We start from the raw sequence: 10,779 nt of genomic DNA on the forward strand, positions 1-10,779 counted from the left end.
CCTAGGAACCTTGACAGTTTTCAACTACTGCACTAAAGCAAAACTAAGAAAAAAATATACACTTAAGCTGTGATCACACACATGAAATAATGCACTTTCAATGTCCTTCCCAATGGGAATTTGCCAGTTCACATGATAAAACACAGTTGGAAAAGTGCTTTATTTAGTGTGTGAGATCACAGCCTTAAGTGAAAGGTTGCCAGACCCTGGGAAGACTTCTGTACCTTTAAAGAGAGGAAAGTCGCTTTTACTTATTATTTACATTAATTAGAAGCATTTGTAGATCTTCCCTTGAAGCTGAAAGTGGTTTGCCTGGGCTATCCAAAAGCATACATAAAATAATAGCAAAATTCAATATTCTAATAAAATCAAAGCATATCTGTTTATCCGACAGCATTAGCATAGCCTACAATAGATCAAAGAATCTGATAAAAGACCTCTAAGGTAACATTACTATAAAGGGGGGCAGGGTTTCTCCTTAAGGATAGTAAAAAAGCTGTTGCTCTCACCTCCTTTGAGCAGTCCACTCACAAAAGGAAGGATACCACTACAAATGCCCAGAATGGTCTGCAACCAACCCAACTCCTTTGCAGGAAGAAACAAACAACAGAGGCTGCTGGGGGAAATTAAAGTCCTTTCCCTCAGTGCCAAAGTTCTGTAGTACCTACTGACTATGCAACTGCAAAGGAAACATCAGTGGATAAGTAATCTAGCCAAAACCCCTTTCCAAAATTAATATCCATGCATAGCGGGAGCCCTGGAAAATCCAATGCTTAGTTCGTGAGCAAAGAAGCCATACACAAATGCAAAATACGTAATCCAGACATTATGGCATATTGGAAGTAGTGTGCTTTCAATACGCCTGGCTGCCATCCTCCTGGTATGTGCAAAGAGAACACCTTGAAAAGTTTAATTCAAAGTAGTTATGCATAACAGTCTCCAAAGTGAAAGCCAAAAGAACACATTCTCTTCCCCTTTCATGCAACATATAACAATAGCAGATACATGCTGAGTGCCATGCTGCCACTCCCGTTATGCCTTGGGAGGGCCAGTGTCAGACGTGGCACTGCCAGTTCTGTTACCTTTATATTTAGCAGGACTTGGAGCACTTTGGCCCAGCTGTCTCTTGGGATTCATTCCCATCCACTAAAAGCTTCCAATTGAAGGTTGGCAAAGGGCAATACGGCTAACTCATCCCTTTCCTTTAGAAATCCAATCCATGCCTTCCAAACTAGGCTTGGTCACCTCCTGCTATCGATGCCAACTCTTTTCCAGACCCGGATTTGATTGGCACAGCCTAGTCTGCTTTAGTGTTTGCCTGAGCCAACCGGGTAATGGAACAACCAGGTTTTAGTCTCGTTGCTGCTGAGTTTCCCCAAAACAAAATAGCAGCTTCTGCCAGGGGAGATCATTTGCCCTTTGTTGGTCTTGGATGCCCCCCAAGGAATATTTTCTAAGGAACATCCCTGCACTCAGCAAAGCTAAATGGGGCAAAAATGAAACAACACAAATGAAAGTTGACGAGGCTGTGCCGTCTCTAAACCATCCCTTTGGGGTTTTGACCACAACTGGAATAGAGTAAAAACAAGTGGCATAATATGTAGGTGGTACAGCTTTCATCCTACAATTTCTTGGAAAGGTCTATAATCAAAAGGGAACTCAAATGCTAACTATAGCTTTTGAATATTTCTTTAAAAAGTAGTCACTGTCTATCATTGACTGATGCAAATGCACCAGGGAGTCACTTGTTTTGAAGCTCTGTTCTGAAGGGGATGTGTTGTTTTAACGACATTGACCCAGTTTCATGCAAAGCAGAGGTGAGTGGCCATTAGATTTGTGCAGGAAAACAGCAGTAGTTGCATAGGGGGAAAAAACCCCAGTCTCCTTTTATTCCTATGCTTTTGCAATAAATCTTTCCTGAGGGATCCTTTGCAGTCATTCTCTCAGAAAATCCAAAATGTATATATATATTTGAGTGGAGCCCATCCTCAAAACCATTTCAAGGTGACTGGCTCAACCTTCCAAATGCCTTCGTATCATAAATGTATTTCACTAATTTCCCCTCCTCTCAACAGACCCAGATGTGAAGAACCTTCTTTCTGATGACAATTCCGAAGGCCTCACTTTGTTGGACCTCCTGAGCTTCACATACCAAGTTGCACGGGGAATGGAGTTCTTAGCTTCGAAAAACGTGAGTTTCTAAGATAACGGATGGGACTATGGAGTTTAAATAAGCCCCAGGTACACCAATGACACAGTATTATTATTTTAATTCATATAATGTTTGTACTCTGCAGTGTGTCCACCGTGACTTGGCAGCACGCAACGTCCTTCTAGCTCAAGGAAAAATTGTGAAGATCTGTGATTTTGGTCTGGCTAGAGACATCATGCATGATTCGAACTACGTTTCCAAAGGCAGCGTATGTATGCTTTAACCTTTCACTAGAGAAAGGCACCCTGGTGCTGAAGCATTATTTAAGGCTTCCTTAGTCAGTTTTGGGGGTGAAAGCCATTGACATTTGGATGAAAAATAATAGGGAGATTTTTTTTTTCTCATTAGCCTTTCAGTTCCTCAAACTGTCCAGTCTTCCCAACTATTCACACTAAACACAACCAATAGGAAAACCTGTGGTGCCTCACACAGGTTGGTAAAGTACCCTCACTCCTCTTTGCTTGTTCTATTGTGCCCAGGTGGGTGCTACATAAATGGCCCTTCTGCTGGAAAATAGTAGAGGTGTGTGATATAGATGTCAGGCTGCAGGTTGTGTGAGCCAGATTTGTGTTGGAATTTATAATCTAAAAAGTTTCACTGTGTAAATCAGCTCAGTTGATAGAGAGCCAGCATTGGCAAAGTGGTTAAGGTCAGCGGACTCTAATCTGGAGAAACGGGTTTGATTCCCCACTCCTTCTCCACATGAAGCCAGCTGGGTAACCTTGTGCCATTCACAGTTCTCTCAGCACTCTCTCAGCCCCACCTACCTCCCAAGGCAAGTGTTGTGTGGATAGGAAGGGAAGGAGAATGTAAGCCACTTTGAGACTCCTTAGGGTGCAGAAAATCAGGATATAAAAACCAACTCATCTTGTTCTTGATAAGCTACTTTAAATTATTTATCCAATGGGCATAAGCTTTCTCTCAAACCAGTTGGCCATTTTTTTTCCAATGCTCACAAAAGTATTTGTCAATATTTCCTGGTTTAGTTTTTCTGTAGTGTCAACAATGGCATCTGATTGTCACCCCTCTGAAATTAGTGGCTTATATTTTCATTACCATCCATGGGGAAAAGATAGCGTCTGGGGCTTATAATCGACAACTGTTACAGTACCCATATTCACAAGTTACAGTGAGGCTGATTCTGCACTAACTTTGCTCTGCGCCAGGCTTCCGTTTCACAATTTCACAACAGTTGCTCCACACTGCCATTTTGCATGGGGAAAACCCGCAATTTGCCGCACTGCAGTGTAAACCTGAAAAAACAGGTTTATGATGCAGAGTGGCAAACTGTGGGCTTTCCCTGTGCAAAGTGGTGGCATGGAGCAACTGGTGCGAAATTGCCAGCTTGCTCCAGACGGAAACAGAAGCCTGGCGTGGAGCAAAGTTAGTGCGGAATCAGCTTGAATGTACACACAGTCTGCATACAGTGTGTACATCTGATTTTCCTTTAAACATGAGTTGAATAATTCTCATGTTGTGTTCAAGTCATGTACAGCTGAACAATTGATTGGAACTGCATACTTATCCAGTACTGGTCCCTGATTTCATTTATAAAGTGAATGCATGTTGGCTTTTCCTTACAAACAAATGTATACACATATAGGTATATGCTTTCACATAACAGATGAACAGCAGTAGTACATTACAAACAATTTGAACAGACAGAAAATAAACAAATTAGCATCACCCCTTGAGACTCTACTATTGGAGATTTATGCTGCTGTAAGATTTAAACCTCAGTTGTCTTTGGGTGTCCTCTTTGGGTAGGCGTAGTTTTAATATCTAAAGAGATTTTTTTTATAAATGGGCTGTAAATAAAATAAAAATATATATGCTGGTGAACATCTCGTGTAAGATTGATTTTGCAGTCATTCTTGTTTACTTTCCCCCTACTGCAGACCTTTCTTCCAGTGAAATGGATGGCACCTGAGAGCATTTTTGACAACCTGTATACAACACTGAGTGATGTCTGGTCATATGGCATTCTGCTGTGGGAAATATTTTCTCTTGGTAGGCACCCTAATTATCATTAAGACATCAATTAGTAACTGGCAATCTGCAAGTGTGCTGTTATATAGACACGTGGCCCCGGAAACCATCTGTTACTCTTCCAGACATTTTCTGCCAAAAAGATTAACTTTACTTAGGCAGATTATGAGGAGGAGGGTCGAAGGGGTTGCATCAGTGCTTAGTTCTCATGGCCCCTTCTTACACACCCAGGGAAATGCTGTTTGCCACTTTGGGAGTCAGGTAACAATTTGTCTCCTGGTCAGTTTGGCCAAAAATACTGGAAAGTGGTGGTGGGGGGAGGGGTTTGCCATCTTCTGGGCTTTGAGCAGGGCTCACTGGATGTGTGTGTGGGAATTTCCTGCATTGAGCAGGGGGTTGGACTAGATGACCCTGGAGATCCCTTCCAACTCTATGATTCTATGAGAGATATAAATGCAGGGTGATGGGATATATCCCTATGTGACCTGGGCGTGGGTGGCTTTGAAAATTATGAGAAAGCACAAAAATCATGCTACTTATTTTTGAACTTATGGGGTGAAAGAAAAAAAGTCTATTAGTATTTTGTGCTTTAAAAAGATATGAAAATCAGACACAAAGCCAATCCTGTGCCAAGAAAAGTTGAATTCTGCCATCATGAAATGTGAATGATGCAGGAATATGGCCATATGTCAACAAAACATTTCTGTCTTGATGTAGTTTTTTGAAAAGATTTTTCAGAATGGACAGAATTTTGTTTCAGATGCATGTTGGACCTTGTAAGAGTCCAACTTGGAGTTTGTGTTTTAAAAATGCAGTTGTGGTGGCTCTGCAAATGTGTAATGACCGCTTGCTGCTTAACTTTAGGTGGCACTCCTTATCCAGGCATGATGGTTGATTCAACTTTCTATAACAAAATTAAAAGTGGCTATCGAATGGCAAAACCTGACCATGCTACCAATGAAGTGTACGTATTCTCTTTTATGCTCCTCTTCTGTATCTCTGTTTGTCAGTTACATGGGGAGGAGACAGGCGTGATATGGATAGAGTGACAGGGATGAACGGGAAGCTTTTTTGTTGCATGAAGTCCATGCGTATCTTTTTCTTTGAGGGTCTAGGGTCCAAACAAGATATTAATTTTTTTGACAAGTCAGGTCCCCAACACAATTCACTTTTTCCTCAGGCCTACAACAGCTGTGGGGAACTAAGCTTCCAAGCACCATAGGGCGCTCGTTTAGATGAAGACCAAAGCATGAGGGAGGAGTGGCTTAAACCCCAACTCAGCTTAGTTCCCCACAACTGTCATCTGACTGAGGGAAAAACAAGTTTCCCAGATTTGACTTTTAAATAATAATGACCAGTTGCACCTGAAATTCAAAAACAATGGTTCTAAAAATTTGAAGCTAAAGTCAAATTTGCATGGTTGCACCACTACAATATCACACCTCAGACCTCTCCCATTCTCCTAGACCATTTTGAATGTTTTTTTAAAAAAAATCCTTTTGTATATTTAAAAAGTTTACAGATGAATAATTAAATGTTCGCATGCTGTTTTTAAAAACATTAAAAAGCAGACAGCTCAGCTGACAGGGTTGCCAGCCAACCTTCAGGTGGAGGCTGGAGATCACAACTGATCTCCAGTCTACATGGTTTATTTATTGCACTTATATCTCACCCTATCCCATGGTGGGGTTGTTAGTTTATTTGTTTATTTAAAGCATTTATTCCACTTCTTCTGGAGAATATGACCGCTGTGGAAGGTGGACCGCATGGTATTATACCCACCAAGGTCCTTCCCCTCTGGAAACCCCACCCTCCCCATATATTGGCCACTGTGTGACACAGAGTGTTGGATTGGATGGGCCGTTGGCCTGATCCAACATGGCTTCTCTTATGTTCTTATGTTCTCCCAGGCTCCATCCTCATATCTCCAGATATTTCACAACCTGGAATTGGCAAGCCTAGTTGACACATAGAAAATGTGCAAGAATGATTGCTGAGCCAGTATTCAATTAGTTGACGATTTTAGTTGGGACATTGGATGCTGAGCTCACCACACAGCTGAGGGACATGCTGTGGGCTCTCTCTATTATGTGTCTCTTTGCCTTATCATTCTAAGTTTGCTTGTTAAATTTCCCAGCTCTCAGATCATTCAACTTTTTTTTTTTTGACACAGGTATGATATCATGGTGAAATGCTGGAACAGTGAACCTGAGAAAAGACCTTCCTTTTACCTCTTGAGTGAAATAGTTGAAAATCTGTTGCCTGGAGAATACAAGAAGGTTTGTTCTTTTGGAACTTCAGTTTCACTCCAGGAGACTATGTTACTGTGGGGGAAAACATTATGGAGCTGGGAAACCTGTAGCCCAAGTCCCCTTTCCCAAGCTCTAATTTGATGCGTATGGCTTTCTTTGCCAGAGAGAGAGAGTCACAGATCGAAGCTTCATTCTAAGCTATTATGTTGCATGTAGCTATCAAGTAGGGTACAGAAATACAAACACCCACAGACCGCATCCAGACAAAAAAGGAATATATTCCAGCTGCACCTCAAGGCCCCTTGGCATTGATGAGCACTCCCAACCACTAGTAAACCAGAGGTATATATCTTTCTTGGATCTACAGCTGCTAACATGCCTATTGATGTATCTATCATGTAGGACTACCTTGGAGGTGATGGAGGCCAAACTAGAACTGACCCAATGTACCTACCCAAATCCTTCCCCTCCTTTCTATCTCTAGAGTCAGAAAGCTCTCAGAAAGTCAAGGAAGCTGTGTTCTGATACTCTTATCTATTTAAACTTTTGATAGTGGCACCACTAACTCATGGAATGCATAAAGATCCTCTCAGGCAAAGATCTTGTACAACGTTATCAGTACCAGGAGGTCATAGTACCAGCCGAATTCTGCAGCCTCCTGGAAAGCAGAACCAAACAGTCAACTATGGAGGCTAATTTACTATAGAAATCAAACAGGTTTAGCAGGGGACTGAGGCTCAACCCAGCCCTAATTCCCGACAGTTACTGTCTTGTGCCAGTGGTTTTTAGATCTTGTTGGGAGAATTAAATGTTTTAGGATGGCACAGTAGAGAACAATATGGAGACAAAACATGGGGATTTCTTGGTTCCTAACTCTTCTCCCATTGTGCTATTTTGGCTCTTGGTATTTACTATATTTACTTTATTCACTGGTCCCATGCTAATTTTTTTTAATGCCATCAAGTTGCAGCTGATGTATGGTGGCCCTGAAGGGTTTTTAAGGCAAGAGAAGAACGGAGGTGGTTTGCCATTGCCTCACTTTGCATAGTAACACTTGGTGGCCTCCCACCCAACTGTTAACCATGGCTGACCCTACTTAACTTCTGAGCTCTGATGAGAGCTATCCTGGGCTGCCCAAGTCTGGGCTCCTTGCAAATAGATCCATTTAATTATTTACAACAGCCATTTACTCGTAGAACCTGCAAGGTACCAGTGTTCTGGTCTGGTCTGAAACACAGAGGGACATATTGCCACTTGGTTCTCCCTAAAGCTGCACCTGATCCTATCTAGCATGGGAGTGAATCATTGCTCAGATACTCTGAACTTAAAAGCAATTTAAAGAGAACAGCTCCCTTTGCATCAATTTTTTTTTTCAAAAAAGAAACTTACTGGGGGACAGTAATAAGCAAGAAGACTGTCAACTGGGCTGATGTGGTCTTTGCCATGATTGGTGGGAAAGGCAAAATATAAATATTTTTAAATAAATAAAATAAAAATTGGCAAGATGATGTCATAAGTGATTCCGACTGACATTGCAAAAACAAACGTTTTAGAGCTACGAGAGAATTCACTTGGACTTTCTGAAGAGCGACCATCCTGCTGTTACACGCATGAGAGCCGACTGTGACAACACCTACATTGGCGTCACGTACAAGAATGAAGACAAACTGAAGGACCGAGAGAGTGGATTTGATGAACAAAGACTCAGTGCTGACAGCGGCTATATAATCCCCCTGCCTGATATTGACCCCGTTTCTGATGACGAACTTGGCAAAAGGAATAGGCATAGGTAAATATTGACTGATGCTTTGGGTTCTGGCCTTGTTTACTCATGGAAGTGAGTACATACAGAAATTTATGCAAATAGCTTTTAACATCCTTGATTAGTGATTTGGTAAGCAAATTCTTGCCACTGTAATTTACCATCCTATGTGAAGTTCTAGTGGGTAAACTGGTTTACTGAACTGGTGAGGACAATACTCAATTCTTCCTGCTGTTTCCCCTCAATTTCTGATCAGGTGTAGAATTCTGCAAGGAGTCTACTTAGTCCATAGCGAGCAATGATGAAGTCCAAGAAAGTTGGCCACATGAATGAAGGGTGTAGCTTCAAACAGTCCATTCCCCAGAATCCTTTGCAACATGCACAACATATCCTGGGGAAAACTCAGAGCCAAACTGCAAGTGACAATGGGCATCCAATGGCCACTGAAGCCAGTTTAAAAGCATCTGCAGTTTTTTAAAAAATTGCTGTGAGGCTCCAAATTTGGGTTGGGTGTGTGGCACAGTGGTTCCAGTAGCTCTTGTTTCCTCGTCTTTTCAGATGCTGAAACAGCCTTCTCCCATGGCTGTTTCAGCACTTGAAAACACAGGGTGGGGTGAGGTGAACAAGACCTCCTGTGGCCACCATGCCACAAGTCTGATCCAGATTGCGCCTCACAGCTATTTTTAAAGAACTACAAATGCTTTTAAAATGGTGCCGGCAGCCAGGGGATGGATCTATGGTGGCTATCATTTGTAGTTCGGCCCTCACAAACTGATGTGTAAAGAGTTTCTCAGAGGCATTTGAAAATAAAAGCATTACAGTACCAGGGAGCTTTTATCTGATTCCAAAATCATAGATATAATTTGGCTGAATGCCTAGGTAGGGCTTTTGCTGTCCCCAGAAATCTCAGGTATGTTTTCCATGGTGTATGCCTATCTTCATAATAAGTTTCCTTTGTGGTCTTCTTAAACAGTTCCCAGACGTCTGAAGAAAGTGCCATTGAAACTGGCTCTAGCAGTTCTACGTTTGTCAAGCAAGACGACGAGACCATCGACGATATGGACATTGATGACATAGGAATGGATTCTTCAGAACTGGTTGAGGACAGCTTCCTGTAACTCTGAAGAAAGTGGTGGACATCTTTGGGGCTGTGAGAAACAGCAACAAAGAAGTTCAGCCTACAACTCATGGACTTTTTGACTGCCGAAGGAATACCACTTTATGAGATGGCAACTTCAGCTGAAATAATCAGAGGCAAAGAGGATCTTGTCCTGGTTTGGGAAATATCTTTTGGAAACCAACTCTGAAGCACTGTGTTTCACAGTGCTTCAGTTACAGATCAGTATTGTTTCCAGTTTTAATAGGTAGGTGGATAAAGAAAAAGACAATCCAGTTTGCACTTCAAGGGCATTTACGACTCAGATGGATAAAGTTCCCACTACGGTGAAACATCACCAATGTAACTGTGTAAATACCTGTCCTTACCAGGATATTTTGTGATGTGTATGGAATATACTTCCCCCCTCCCCCAGAAGACCACTCAAGATTTTACATATTTTTTTCCCTTCAGTCTTCATCACAAGCTGCTGTTGAACTATCTCATGAGGTGAAGTACGTGCAAACAAGAAACCACTTTTGAAACTCAAAGGAATTGGTCCTGGGCAACACAACCTTTCACAGCTAATGCAAATAAAAGGGAACTATAGACATTTCCAAACTGTATACAATAGCTTAGTAAATCTAGTGACTCTTAATAACCATAGAGGAATAGCTATTTACCTATTACTACTGTCTTCAGTATCACTAAGTATAGTTTATAACTATTCATTGTCCTTCACTAAAAACACAGCGTTTAGAAGACCTTTACTAATGAACTAAAGAGTTTTCTGATTTACGAGAAACAACTGTTCTATTCTATTAACACCTTTGGTGAATTTGAACTAGTTTAGTATGTAGGGAAAGCTCAGTGTATTCTATGGAATTCAGATATAATTTCCCATCTTTAGCAGTATGGCTTTCCTAATATGATGAATTTGTATGGCTTGTGAACCCTCTTTTGATTCAGTGGAACTTTTAAACAGTTGAAATTATTTTTAACATTTCCAATTTGCAACCAGGTTTGTCCAGTTATTGCACAGGGGATGTGTGGCTAATCAATCAATAGCAAGAGCTGCTGGGGAGTGTTCAAGATATATACTGCACACCTGAAATTTTATTTTGGGATACATGGGACTAATTGATTTGATATGCCAAATGTGTTTTCTGGGGGGGGGGGATCTTTGTTTTCTGAGCATGGGATTTCCAGTTAAGCATATAGCTGCTTTGTGAGAGAAGTTCTACCTTCAGCCATCAAATTTTAATGGAGAAAAAACTGGATCTTTCGTTGTTGCCACCTCTGCTTTTCAAGGGCAACCCCAGGAATCTCTCATGGCCTCTTCAGTGAACATTGAATGAGAAGAAAAACGATTTTATGAGTCTCTTCGTACATTTATGTTTTAAACCTTGCACCTAACAATATAATGCAAATGTTAATAGTTAGGTGTTTGAAACTCTGTGTATTGTAC

At 41.3% G+C, this 10,779-nt stretch overlaps 1 protein-coding gene across 1 annotated transcript in view; it reads left to right on the forward strand.

Annotated features, from left to right (window-relative positions):
• The window catches only part of PDGFRA (platelet derived growth factor receptor alpha), a 49,368-nt gene extending 38,888 nt beyond the window's left edge, over positions 1–10,480 (forward strand). Inside the window, exons 16-22 of the mRNA XM_060246355.1 lie at positions 2,076–2,191; positions 2,298–2,420; positions 4,111–4,222; positions 5,066–5,165; positions 6,375–6,480; positions 8,007–8,242; positions 9,189–10,480. Coding sequence (XP_060102338.1) covers positions 2,076–2,191; positions 2,298–2,420; positions 4,111–4,222; positions 5,066–5,165; positions 6,375–6,480; positions 8,007–8,242; positions 9,189–9,333 — 938 coding nt within the window. The 3' untranslated portion in view covers positions 9,334–10,480. The remainder of the gene's footprint in view (positions 1–2,075; positions 2,192–2,297; positions 2,421–4,110; positions 4,223–5,065; positions 5,166–6,374; positions 6,481–8,006; positions 8,243–9,188) is intronic.
• Positions 10,481–10,779: the final 299 nt, after the last annotated feature.

Source organism: Heteronotia binoei, chromosome 9, assembly GCF_032191835.1.
Source record: "Heteronotia binoei isolate CCM8104 ecotype False Entrance Well chromosome 9, APGP_CSIRO_Hbin_v1, whole genome shotgun sequence".
Taxonomy (NCBI): domain Eukaryota; kingdom Metazoa; phylum Chordata; class Lepidosauria; order Squamata; family Gekkonidae; genus Heteronotia; species Heteronotia binoei.